The 15,000-nt window shown below is 36.9% G+C and overlaps 2 protein-coding genes across 9 annotated transcripts in view; one reads left to right on the top strand and one right to left on the bottom strand.

The window, feature by feature from the left end:
• The window catches only part of twf1a (twinfilin actin-binding protein 1a), a 606,573-nt gene that overhangs the window by 561,210 nt on the left and 30,363 nt on the right, over positions 1-15,000 (top strand). The window lies entirely within an intron of this gene.
• The window catches only part of tmem117 (transmembrane protein 117), a 53,575-nt gene that overhangs the window by 26,130 nt on the left and 12,445 nt on the right, over positions 1-15,000 (bottom strand). For all 8 annotated transcript variants that reach the window (XR_012399818.1, XM_073941953.1, XM_073941957.1 and 5 more), the window contains 1 exon segment: positions 7,127-7,259. Coding sequence is in view for 5 of the 8 variants with exons in the window: in XM_073941953.1 (XP_073798054.1) it covers positions 7,127-7,259 (133 nt within the window). In the remaining 3 variants the exon portion in view is untranslated.

The raw sequence follows: 15,000 nt of genomic DNA, 5'->3' as shown, positions 1-15,000 counted from the left end.
TGGCTGACGCTGCTATGATGATCGCATCAGCCCCGACTTCAGACACACCCATGGTCAAGCCTGAGAATCGGGCGTAATAATTCTGACTTACCGGCCACTTTATTAGGTACACCTGTCCTTCTGCTTGTTAACACAAATTTCTAATCAGCCAATCAGATGGCAGCAGCTCAATGCATGTAGACATGGTCAAGACGATTGTTGATATCCAAAAACTATAGTGTTTACTAGTGGAAATGTAATTCTTGATATCAACAATTCAACTTGAATAGCAGCCTATGGTGACTTTCAACTAGTGGGAATGCAATTGTTGATATCAATAATTTACAATAAGGGTCAATAGTTAATGCATTTACCAATCATGAACAACACATGTACAGCCTTTATTAATCATAATTAAACATTTATTAATGTATTATTAACATCAAAGTCCATGCTTGTTAACATTAGTTAATGCACCATGAGTTAACATGAACTAACAATGAACTACTATATTTTCATTAACTACCGTTAACTAACATGAACAAATACTGTAGTAAATGTATTATTCATGATTTGTTCATGTTATTAAATGCATTAATTAACATTACCTAATGAACCTTATTGTAAAGTGTGACCTATAGTTTTTACTTTACTTTTTCTTTTTTGATATCAAAAATGTAAATTGGTCATGACTATGCATATTGATGAATTCATATATGCACATATCCAAAAAGCAATTGGTGAGATCTGAAATAACAATTACTACTAGTGAAAATTCAAGGTACAGGTATCCAGAAATATGTTTATTACTAGTTGAAATTTCACTTTTGATATCATGAATGTTTTCCTACCAGTAATGACATCATTTCTGATATCAAGGATTCAGGTGTGTGCTGGTGCAAATGTAATTCCTGATATCAACAATCAAAAAATGTAATTGTTGATATAAAAAAATAATGTTCAGCCGTTTTGACTCATTTTTATTCTCAGAATATGCAGTTTTGATATCAAAAATGTGATTCTTGTTATCAACAATCTGCATTCCTGATTTCAGAAACAATATTGTTGATATCAAGAACTTAATTAAATCCCTTTATGAGCACAGTGTCTCCATCTTCTGATGGCTACTTCCAGCAGGATAACGCAGCATGTCATAAAGCTCAATCATCTCAGACTGCTGAACATGACGATGAGTTCACTGCACTCAAATGGCCTCCACAGTCACCAGAGCTCAATCCAATAGAGCAGCTTTGGGATGTGGTGGAACGGGAGATTGGCATCATGGATGTGCAGCCGACAAATCTGCAGCAACTGTGTGATGCTATCATGACAATATGGAGCAAAATCTCTGAGGAATATTTCCTGTAGCTTGTTGAATCTCTGACACCAAGGATTAAAGCAGTTCTGAAGGCAAAAGGGGTCCAACACAGTACTAGTAAGGTGTACCTAATAAAGTGTCCGCTGACTGTGTATATTAAAAACAAACACATTGGGAAGACAAATAAATCTGATGTCATCTGGATGTACATGATCTCCCAAACATGACATTTTCTAGCAGAATAAACCGATCCTTAAGCAATTAAGTCGACTTGTTTATGTAAATCCAGCAATTAAAGAGGGAAAAGGATCAAATATTCACATTAGACAATAGCAGGTGAACAAGCCGCTGTACACAGGTGAGATCACGGCCGTCAGACAGCTCCTGAAGCCTCTGTGATGTGTTTGTGCTGATTACTGAACTAAAGTACATCTGACAGTACAAATGCAAATCAATACATGAGGAAATGTCAGAGCCGCCGCCGCGTTATTATATTACTGCTTTAAGGAGAGCAGAAGCAGAGAATAAAGCCAGCTGATTATCTGGAGGAATTATCCACACACACACACACACACACACACACACACACACACACACACACACACACACACACACACTGCATTTTTGCACTAGAGTGAAGTATTGCTTTAAATCAGGCCTTGCGTTTCTCAGAGTTGGAGAGTGTGTTGTGTGTCATTCTGACAGACTCATACAGCTACATGTCTGATAACACACATGAAGAGTCAGCTGATGACTTACAGCATCGATCATCAGAGCGCTGGGTTATTGATCAGGTGAAGCTGAGGTCAAGCCTCTACTGGAGGTCAAAGGTCATGACCTTCACACACTGAGATCTACTGTATATATTGTGCAGATATTGATCAAACTGTGTGTGTGTGTGTGTGTGTGTGTGTGTGTGTGTGTGTGTGTGTGTGTATCTGGAAAGATGAGATGCACGCATCTGTGTTTACACTCACAGATGACTGCAAGAGTGCTAACACACACACACACACACACACACACACACACACACACACACACACACACACACACACACACACACACACACACACACACACACACACACACAGTCGGACAAACACACACAGAAACACACACCGAGAGAACCACACAAACAAACAAACACATAAATGTGCACACAGAGACACACAAATAAATGCATACACACACACAAAACACAAACACATTTTAACACACAATCACACACACACACGCATGCAAAAAATATATATGCACACACAGACGCACTCAAACACATACAGAGACATGCTAACACACAAAGCACACAAGCACAAACACTTACATGCACACACACACACACACACACACACGTGCACACAGACACACAAACAACCTCAAACAAACCCACACAAGCACAGTCAGAGACACACAGACAGAAACACACAAACAAACACACACACACACACGCACACACCTTAATACATAAACACAGACACACATACACAGAAACATACACATTTACAGATACACTCGAACACACAGCACAACACACACACACACAGAGAAACATCCAAACACACACAAAACATACATTGTGCACACACACACACGCAATCATGCATACAAACACACACACAAAACACAAACACTTCTTAACACACAATCACAGACACACACAATCACACACACACACACACACACAAAACACACACACAAACAAACATAAGTGCGCACACAGAGACACACAAACAAATGCATACACACACACACACACACACACACACAAACGCATGCAAAAAATATACATGCATACAGACACACTCAAACACACACAGAGACATGCTAACACACAAAGCACACGAGCACAAACACACACACACACACATGTGCACACAGACACACAAACAACCTCAAACAAACCCACAGTCAGAGAGACACACAGAGAAACACACAAACAAACAAACAAACACACGCACGCACGCACACACACCTTAACACATAAACACAGACACACATACACAGAAACATACACATTTACAGATACACTCGAACACACAGCACAACACACACACACACACACACACACACAGAGAAACATCCAAACACACACAAAACATACATTGTGCACACACACACACACACACACACACACACACACACACACACACACACACACAATCATGCATACAAACACACACACAAAACACAAACACTTCCTAACACACAATCACAGATACACACACACATGCACACTCAAACACACAGAGCGACACACTAACACACAAAACACACACACACAAACATAAATGCGCACACAAAGACACACAAACAAATGCATACACACTCACAAACAACCTCAAACCCCCCTCCCCACACACACACACACACACACACACACACACACACACACACACACACACACACACAAATACACACATAGTCACACACAAAACATGGATAAATACACAAATACATGAACACAGACACACAAAGATGGCAGAGATATACAGGAAATGTTGTAACAGCACACACACACACACACACACACGCGCTGCTTCAGTGGCAGAAGGTATGAATATGTAAATGAATGTATTTGTGGCTAAACTGGGTCAGCTGATGAAGAATCTGAAGCGCACAATCAATCATGAGGATGTAGGACAGGGGGAGGAGCCTGTAGTGTAGTGGGTGGAGCATGATGTATAGTGGGTGGAGTCTGTGTTCTAATGTCAGACAGCAGGAGATGAGCTGTTTCTGCTGGAGAATGTGTGTGTGTGTGTGAGATATCAGAGAAAGTCCAGAGAAAACAGTGATATCTTAATTATTTTTAAAATATTGTAAATAATAAGTCATTATAATCATAATAATATATATCATCATCATCATCATTATAATCTACTGTTATAAAGCATCAGATATATAGAGCTGTATTGTTGGCTGTGTCTGCAGTGTGTGTTTCTCTCTCTGAGCGTGTGCAGATGTGCCTCCTAATTGGCCGTGAGTAATGCGATCTGCATGCGCGCTGCACTCTTAATTAAATAACTCTGCTTAATTAGCACATGATGTACGCCTGGAGCCCACGCCTGGCATTGAGGAGCTAACGAGGACAAACACTGACCCCGCCCACTTCAGACCCTGCCCTTATCACTGCTCCACCCACACTATGTATTGCGACAGCAAATAACCCCGCCCTTTTCAATTGCTCCACCCATGCATAATGAGATGATTGACAATTAAAAACTGTCAAAGACATTTGGAGCGATCCACTGTGGGGTGATCATGACGCGCGTGCTGCAGTGTTTGCTGTGCTAAATGTAAGTGTGTGTGCTGGTCTGACAGCGACTGACAGGATTATTTTCATGAGTGTGTTATGAGAATATAATGAGAGGAAAACATGACAGCGGCTGAAAATGATGATGCAGTGCAGCTGATGAAGAGGAGTGTGTTCCCCAAACAGGCTTCATCTCTCCTGCTGGACATCGCTTTGCTTTTCTGTTGATGTTTCCAAACACACACACAAACACACACACACACACACTTCCTTGACTTCATCTGACATCACTGACAGAGTTGATCACTCCCAGAGAACAATGACAGAGTGTGTGTGTGTGTGTGTGTGTGTTTAGTGTATGTGTGTTTGTTTCAGAGAGTTCTGTGTGTGTTTGTGTGTGAACATGAGTTTGTGAGTGTGTGTGTGTGTGTGTGTGTGAGAAAGAGTTCTGTGTGTGTTGGTGTGTGTGAGAGTGTGTTTGAGTGTGTGTGAAAGATGTGTGCGAGAGAAAAAGATTGAGTGTGTTTAGTGTGTCTGTATGAGAGAGAATGTGTGTGTGAGTGTTTAGTGTGTGTGTGTGTGTGAGAGAGAGAGAATGTGTTTAGCGTGTGTGTGTGTGTGTGTGTGTGTGTGTGTGTGTGTGTGAGAGTGTGTGTTTAGTGTGTGTGTGTGTGTGTGTGTTGAGTGTGTGTGTGAGATAGAATGTGTTTAGTGTGTGAGAGTGTGTGTTTAGTGTGTGTGTGTGTGTGTGTGTGTGTGTTGAGTGTGTGTGTGAGATAGAATGTGTTTAGTGTGAGAGAGTGTGTGTTGAGTGTGTGTGTGAGAGAGAGTGTGATTAGTGTGTGTGTGTGAGAGAGAAAGAGAGTGTGTGTGTGTATCAGTGAATGTGTATGTGTGTGTTCAGTGTGTGTGTGTGTGTGTGTGTTCAGAGTGTGTGTGTGATAAAGAGAGTTCTGTCTGTGTTTGAGTGTGTGTGTGATAGAGTGCGAGTGTTTGTGTGAGAGATTGTATCAGTGAACATGTGTGTATTTATATACATGTGTGTATGTATATGAATGTGTGTGTGTGTGTGTGAGCGCGCTGCAGGACTCTCTCAGGTCGTCTCTCCTCACAGGTGTAAACAGTAATTTCTCCTGACAGAGGCTGAAACAGAGTCGTGCTGCCAGAGCTGCAGTGTGTGTGTGTGTGTGTGTGTGTGTGAGAGACTGTACAACAGCACCCCCTGTCTGACACACTCTGCACTACACCCTGAACAACTGACCCCTGATCAGCTTTAGAAACATGAGAAATACCTGTAAACATAACTGTAAATTAGGCAGCACTGTCTCCTCACAGCAGGAAGGTCTCTGGTTTGAGTCTCGGCTGGGTCAGTTGGTGTTTCTGTGTGGAGTTTGCATGTTCTCCTCGTGTTGGTGTGGGTTTCCTCCGGGTGCTCCGGTTTCCCCCACAGTCCAAACACATGCGCTATAGGGGAACTGACCAACTACACTGGCCGAAGTGTATGAGTGTGTGTGAGAATGAGTGTATGGGTGTTTCCCAGTACTGGGTTGCAGCTGGAAGGGCATCCGCTTTGTAAAGTATATGCTGGAATAGTTGGTGGTTCATTCCGCTGTGGCGACCCCTGATGAATGAAGGGACTCAGCTGAAGGAGAATGAATGAATGAATGAGTGTAGGTTTACAATCAAATCTGCATGTACCCCTTGTAAGTCAGCTGACTATGTAGGGATCAGAGCACATGTGTAGTGTGTCGGCTGATTTAAGCAGCTCAGCTGGATTCAGTGTTGAGGTATTGCTGAAAGTTGCAGTGAGTTTTACAGATCTGTGAATGATGCTGATCTGTGTGCTCGTAACTCTTCAGGCTGTTCTCAGATCAGTCAGACTGCTGTTTTCTCCAGTCAGTGCTGCTGTTTGTCATTACGCAGCGGTCGCCGGCTCCTGCGCTGTGAAGCTGCTGGAACATCCATCATGTGCTGTTCTGGGTTCACCGCACACACTCCTGCTGACCTCAGATCAGTCAGCCTCAATCCGCTCTCAGTCATAATGTGAAGCAGACCCAAGACACTGAACCCAGATCAGTGCTTAAACCAGCTTCAAATACACAAATGCACAGTTGAAAGTCAAAATGATCAAATCTCTGCTGTCAATTTCTTCCAATATTCCCCAGATGATGTTGAACAGATTGAGGAAATGTTCACAGTATTTCCTCTAATATTTGTTCTTCTGGAGAAAGTCTGATTTGTTTTATTTCGGCTAGAATAAAAGCAGTTCTTAATGGTTTTAAAGCCATTTTAAGGTCAATATTATTCACCCCTTCAGCAATATTAGTGTTGGATTGTCTCCAGAACAAACCACTGTTATACAATGACTTGCCTAATTACCCTAACTTTACCCTAATTACCCTAGTGAAGCCTTTACATGTCTCTTTAAGCTGAACACTAGTGTCTTTTCTCAACGCTATAGAGTGAGTGTATGTTAAATGTAGTGTTTTCTCACCGACATGGAGAGAGAGAGTGTGTGTGTGTGTGTGTGTGTGTGTGTGTGTGTGTGTGTGTGTGTGTGTGTGTGGGTGTTTCCTCACCGCATGCGCACGCTCATGAGCAGCAGCAGGTTGTAGATGTGGGAGAAGATGAAGAGTGAGAGGATGGTGCTGAAGAACATGGTCATCCAGGAGCCGTGATCCTCACGAAACATCTTCAGACGCAGCACACGACCTGACACACACACACACACACGCAAACAGAGAGAGGGAGAGAAAACACAATTGACTTCAACAACACACACCAGCACAGAGAAAACACAGTCAGCAGTTTACGAACACAGATATTTTAATTCACTTCAGATTACACAGATTATTTACTATTATATGCATGATAATCTTATTAAACATCATTATTTACATTAGGAACTAAGAGAATAACTAATAGTTATAATAAAAAATAACATTAACTATTATTATTATTACAATAAACTAATTATACTAATTATCAATTTATTTACTATTTTTATTAGTTTTTGACTCAGTTCCTTATAATTATTTTAAATTTGCTATTATTAATTATATTATAAAATTTATTATAAACAACAACAACAATAATAACTGTTATTTGTTTTTCACCTAGTTTCTAATAAAATAATATTATTAATTGTTATTATTCTTATTATAAAATATATAATCAAAAATTAGTATTTTTAGTTTTTCAACCATTTCCAAACAATCATAAAAATATTATTATTATTAGCAATATTATAATACATTTTAATACAAACAATAATAATTGTTAGATTAAAAATAGTAATAATAAATAATAATAATATTAATAATAAATATCAATAATAATAAATAATGATAATGATAATCATAAATAACAACAATAATAAATAATAATAATAATAAACAACAACAATAATAATAAACAACAATAATAATAAGCAATAATAATAATAAACAACAACAATAATAAATAACAACAACAATAATAATAAACAAAAATAATAATAATAATAAAAACAACAATAATAACCACCAACAACAAAAAACAATAATAATAATAAACAACAAGAGTAATAAATAACAACAATAAAAAAAATAATAATAATAAGCAATAATAACAAACAACAATAATAAATAACAAAAACAATAATAACAAACAACAATAATAAATAACAAAAACAATAATAACAAACAACAATAATAAATAACAAAAACAATAATAACAAACAATAATAATAAACAATAATAATAACAATAATAATAACAAATAACACCAATAATAATAATAAATAATAATAATAATAAATAATAATAATAATTCATATTATTATTATTATATTATAAAATTATTGTCTTTTAAATCAAAACATTAATAAAATATGTAAATAAAGACAGAAGAAACACTCTCTTCTTTAATAAATGCATCTTAATGTGCCAGCTCTGTCAGTTTCTCTTGTTTTTAGGAAAACAGACACCAGCGCTCTGTTCTTCATACCTCGCTTAAATGATCTAAGATGATTTGGCAGATCCTGGATCTGTTCATCTTGATAACTGATCTCTGGCTAATTTGGTTCTTCAAACAAGTTCATGAATCAGATTAAAGTGTCTGAGATCTGTGTGTGTAGTGAAGGACAGATCTATCCATCCTCCAAATCATGATCAGCAATGCAACTTTTGTAAAGCGTCTGCTTCACGGTCCTCTGTCAGAATCTGTGCTTGTAAAATTCAGCCAGACACACACACACACACACACACACACACACACACACACACACACAGGTATTCCTGATGATTCAGCAATGATCTGGAGATCTGAACTATCACATCAGAACTGTGTGTGTGTGTGTGTGTGTGTGTGTGTGTGTGTGTGTGTGTGTGTGTGTTAGATCTCAGTCAGGATATTTTCATTTACTCCTTTATTTCCTCGACTCCAGCAGAGTTGTGAGCCGGTCCGGGTCGTGATGCAACATGAGGAAAGCTTTGCTGAATAAATAATTCCCTTTGAGCAGATCCTCCTCTCTGAACGCTTCTGCTGGACGTCTGAAACTGACGAGCTGACGAAGTGAGCGCATTAGTGACGTTACAGAAACACCGACGTGAAGATTAGCACTCATTAATGTTTAAGCACCGCTTCAGGAGGAATCGCTCCGGCCTTGATCTCTACACCTTCACATTCACACACACACACACGCATGCACACACACACACACACACGCAAGCACGCACACACACACTTCTTTAATGTAAAAAAGCTATATTTGTGGGCAGCATGCTGGCTCAGTGGTTTTCACTGTGGCCTCAAAGCTAGAAGGTTGCTAGTTCGAGTCCCGGCTGGGTCAATAAAATAGAAAAATCTAATAAAAATAAGTAAAACAAAACAAAAATAATAAAATAAATCAAAATCAAATATAAATGAAGTAAAACAAAGTAAAACAAATGTAAAAATAAAACTAATTAAAATCAAATAAAAAGGAGGAAAAATAAAATAATAAAGAAAAAAAAGCTGAATAAAATAAAAATAACAAAATAAATTAAAATCAAATGAAAATGAAGTAAAATTAAATAAAAATAGGATAAATTTTATTAAAATAAAATGTAAAAAATCTAAATAAAATTCAAGTAAAATAAAATAAAATAATAAAATACATAAAAAATCTAATAAAAATCTAAATAAAATAAAAATAAAATAAATTAAACTTCTAATAAAATCAAAGTAAAATACAAATAAAATAAAGCATTAACGAACTGAAAATGAAGTAAAATAAAATAAAATCTAAATCAAAAATAATAATAAAATAAAATAGAAAAATCTAATAAAAAATAAAGTAAAAGGAAGTAACAAAACAAAAATAATAAATCAAGATCAAATATTAATGAAGTAAAACTAAATAAAATGAAAAGCAAAATAAAACAAGAACAAAATAAATAAAATCAAATAAAAACTAAGTAAAACTTCATAATACAAAAATAGTCTATAAATGTATAGAAAAAATTAAATAAAACATAAAAATGAAGTCATTTTTATGAAATGATAAAATAAAATAAAGTAGAATAAAATAATGTAAAAGTAATTAAAAAATGAAGAAAAAAATCAAGTAGAAATGAAGTGAAATCAAAATAAATAATGTAAAATTTAAAAAATGAAGTAAAGTCAAATAAAAATAAACTAAAATCTAATAAAATAATGTGAGAACTAACATTATCAGTGAGCGTCGCATCGAACAGTCGTCTGTGGAAGAAGAAAAGTTTCTAATATTCTCTTGTGGCGCAGTGGTTAGCACCATCACCTCACAGCAAGATGGTTCAAGTCCTGGCTGGGTCAGTTGGTGTTTCTGTGTGGAGTTTGCATGTTCTCCCTGTGTTGGCGTGGGTTTCCTCCGGGTGTTGGTTTCCCCCACAGTGTATGAGTGTTTCCCAGTATTGGGTTGCAGCTGGAAGGGCATCTGCTGTGTAAAACACATGCTGTAATAGTTGGACATCCCCTGATAAATAAACTAAGCAGAAGGAAAATGAATGAAATTGTAAAAATGGTCTAATAATGTGTGGTTTTTGTCATTTTTTAATGCACATACGAGTTAAAACCACAAAAACACACTTACGGCATATTAAAGAGAGAGAATACAACAAGACTTAATATCTGAGCTTCGCTTAAAGCGAGTCAGTTTAGCCCATTTCAGAGATTTTAGCTGCATTAACCACAAAACGTGAAACACTCATTAAGAAGCAATTTTCAGCTTTGAGAAAGGAAAACAAGTGTCGTAATTCAGCGCAATTACAACTAAAGCATAATTGCTGTCAGAGGATTTCAGAAAAAGCAGCAGAATTCACAACGGAGCGATGCCATTAAAGACGAGAGATTCATTTACAGAGCGAAAACTAAAATAATTGCACATTTCTCCAAAAGCTGAAAGCAGCGTCTTATTTCCCCCACATCTAAAACACATCCACAGCAATGAAACTGCTCAAACCCCGAGTGCCGTTATCACGCCAACATCGGCTGACACACAGAAAATGAAGATGGACTGGAGATTTCTCTGCAGACACGAGCCGCAATATAAGCGCAAACCCGGAGAGACGCGGGAGACGTGTTCAAACCGTCACGCCGCACAGTCAGATACACCATCAGCCTTTATGGAGAAATCACAGAGCGCTTTTCATGAGACGCTCAGCCTGAAACGACATAATAATGATGTCCGGCCGTCTGCCGAAACGCTTTGATTTTCACACAAAGCAACGCATTCATATTCATGCCAATCAGAAACGCAGCGTGAAGCATCGCACGCGGATATTCAGACTCAGATTCTCCGACATCTGCACCGTGATCAACCTGTGAAATGTCATATTAGAGAAGTGAAACCCCTGCGAGGACCAATCAGCATCAACCGCACACCTCATTTGGCCCACGTTCCCAACTCAACCCTTCTGCTTAACCTCTTTAACCTGTTAACTAACCGCCCGTCTCCATGGAAACAGCAACATTGAGTGATAAAACCGCCATAAAATGCTGACAAGATCTCGTAAAACTAATATACATCTATGTAGTGTGCAGTATGTAGAGCACATGTTGATAGTATGCATATCTGATGTCTGATGCAATGTGTAGAGTAGCATGTAGACAGCAAAATAAGTTAGTATTCATTAATAGTATGTAGTGTGCAGTATGTAGAGCACATGTTGATAGTGTGCATATCTAATGTCTGATGCAATGTGTAGAGTAGCATGTAGACAGCAAAATAAGTTAGTATTCATTAATAGTATGTAGTGTGCAGTATGTAGAGCACATGTTGATAGTATGCATATCTGATGTCTGATGCAATGTGTAGAGTAGCATGTAGACTGCAAAATAAGTTAGTATTCATTAATAGTATGTAGATTGTAGTATGCACTATGTAAAGTACATGTTAATAGTATGCATATCTGATGTCTGATGCAATGTGTAGAGTAGCATGTAGACTGCAAAATAAGTTAGTATTCATTAATAGTATGTAGTGTGCAGTATGTAGAGCACATGTTAATAGTGTGCATATCTGATGTCTGATGCAATGTGAAGAGTAGCTTGTAGACTGCAAAATAAGTTAGTATTCATTAATAGTATGTAGATTGTAGTATGTAGTGTGCACTATATAGAGCACATGTAAATAGTGTGCATATGTGATGTCTGATGCAATGTGTAAAGTAGCATGTAGACTGCAAAATAAGTTAGTATTCATTAATAGTATGTAGATTAAAGTATGTAGTGTGCAGTATGTAGTGCACATGTTAATAGTGCGCATATATGTGATGTCTGATGCAGTGTGTAGAGTAGCAAATACACTACAAAATATGGTAACATATTCTACAAAAACTTTGTAGAATAAAGTATGTAGTATGTAGTGTGCAGTATGTAGAGCACATGTTAGTAGTGTGCATATGTAATAAAGTGTAATGATGCCATGAGTAGAGTAGCATGTAGACTGCAAAATAAGTTAGTATTTATAAATGGTGTGTAGAATGAAGTATGTAGTATGCATTATCAAGAGTACATTATAATAGTGTGCATATGGGATGTCTAATATAATTTGTAGAGCTTCATGTACACGCAAAATAAGTTCATATTTATAAACTTTGTACAATGATGTAGTATGTAGTGTGCAGTATGCAGAGCACGTTAATAATGTACATGTGATGTCTGATGCAACCTGTACATATGTGATAGTGTCTGGGGCGATGTGTAGAGTAGCATGTAGACTCCAAAATTAGTTAATATTAATAAACTTTGTAGAATGTAGTATGCAGTATGTAGAGCACAGGATAGCATTGTACATAAGTGATTTAGTTTAATGATGTAATGTATAGAGTAGTATGTAGACTGAAACTTAAGTTAGCATTTAAAAACGGTGTATAGATTGTAGTATGTAGTGTGCAGTACATAGAGCACATGTTTATAGTGTGCATATGTGATGTCTGATGCAATGTGTAGAAAAGCATGTAGACTGCAACATAAGTTAGTAATCAAAAGTACGTAGAGCACATGATAGTAGTGTACATATGTGACAGTACTGAGGAATGTGATGGATTGTAGAATGTAGTATTCATAAATGTATGTAAAGTATGCGACGAGTACAATATATCTTTGAGTATTGTAGTGTAAAGCCTTTTCATTGCAAACTAAATGTTCATAAATGGTGTGTAGAAAAAAGTTTCATAGTATGTAGTGTGCATTACGTAAATGTAGTGTGCATTAAGGATGTGAAGTAGCAATCTTCTATATATGTAGCATGCAGCATGTAGTATGCACTGTTAAACAGATTTAAGGGGGTAATAAATCCACAGGCATGAAAAAAAAATCCCATGTTCATTTAACTGAGCTGTATAACCTTTTTGGTGTGTAGTTTTTAGTATGCAGTAATTAGTATGAAGCACTTAGAATGTAGTATGTAAGTGTAGTATGTGGTGCTAAACATGTATTGATGTAGAATGCTTTGAGTGTTTAGTGTGCTTCAGTTTAGTATGCAACATGTACAAATCAGTATGCAGTATTGAGGTGTAGTATGCAGTAATTTGTATGTATCGATGTAGAATGCAGTTAGTATGCTTCAGTTTAGTATGCATTTAGTAAGCAGCATACAGAATGCAGTATGTAGTGTATATTGGTATAGCATGCAATATTTCATATGGATGTAGAATGCAGTGTTTAGAATGCAGTGTTTAGTATGCATTTAGTAAACAGCATACAGAATGCAGTATGTAGTGTATATTGGTAACACATGCATTATTTCATATGGATGTAGAATGCAGTGTTTAGTATGCAGTGTGTAGGTATAATATGCAGTATTTTGTATGTATTGATGCAGAATGCAGTGTTTAGTATGCAGCGTGTAGAATGCAGTATGTATATGGATATTCAGATTCTCCAACATTAGCGCTCCTGTGAGGACCAATCAGCATCAAATACACACCTTATTTGGGCCGCGTTCCCAACTCAACCCATATACTTAACCTTTTTAACCTGTTAACTAACCACCCGTCTCTACGGAAACTGTGAAGTTGAGTGATAAAACCACCGTAAAGTGCTGACAAGATCTCGTAGCCAGGGACAAACAGGAGAGATGATTTACAACACCCCCCTCATTTTATTCCCTGACATAAGGAAAATGTTTCCTTTAGAGAAGCGCTTTACGATAATTATTTATGAGCTCATATTCCGAGCATTAATTCAGAGGGCTGTGCCGAAGCATTTTTATGGAGTTTAAAGTGTGCAGTGTGTAGAATGCTGTATAACATTAAGTACACAGTATGCAAAATATAATATACTGTGCCATCTATGATTCATAACACACATATCTGAGTACAGCTTACTGTGTATACTGCAGAAAGAGCTAATATTCATAAATGTGTAGAATTAAGTATGTAGTGTGCAGTATGTAGAACATAGGTTAGTATGCACTGCGCAATATGTAGATTTATATTGTATATTACTATAGTGTGTAGTGTACGTGTAAACTGTATACTACACACTCTTTATGAATACTAACTTATTTTGCAGTTAGTATTCATAGAAAGTGTGCAGTATACAGTATGTAGTGTGCAGTATATAGTACAGCGTATATTATACAGTGTGTAGCATGCAGCAATGTAGAATCTAGCACTTAGTGTGTATCATCCATGTAAACTTTCAGTGAGTGAAGTGTGTAGTATCTATTGTGTAGTACACTATGCAGTGTGTTGTTGTATGCAGCAATGTAGTATGCAGTGTTTAATATACATTTTGTACTGTAGTATCAAGTGTGTTGTATGTAGAGGGGTCTAAAGATAGTAAGGCCCCATCTGATTAGTCAAATTTAGATTAACAACTGATCAATATAATAAATGTAATTTATCATACGTCTGCGATATGTATATAGCTATTATCACGATAATGATATCATTACTATTATCACGATAATGATATCATTACTATCATCAAAATACTGATATTATTA

Source organism: Danio rerio, chromosome 25 (assembly GCF_049306965.1).
Source record: "Danio rerio strain Tuebingen ecotype United States chromosome 25, GRCz12tu, whole genome shotgun sequence".
NCBI lineage: Eukaryota > Metazoa > Chordata > Actinopteri > Cypriniformes > Danionidae > Danio > Danio rerio.
Note: the sequence above shows the minus strand (reverse complement) of the source record. Positions and strands in the feature narration are given on the sequence as shown.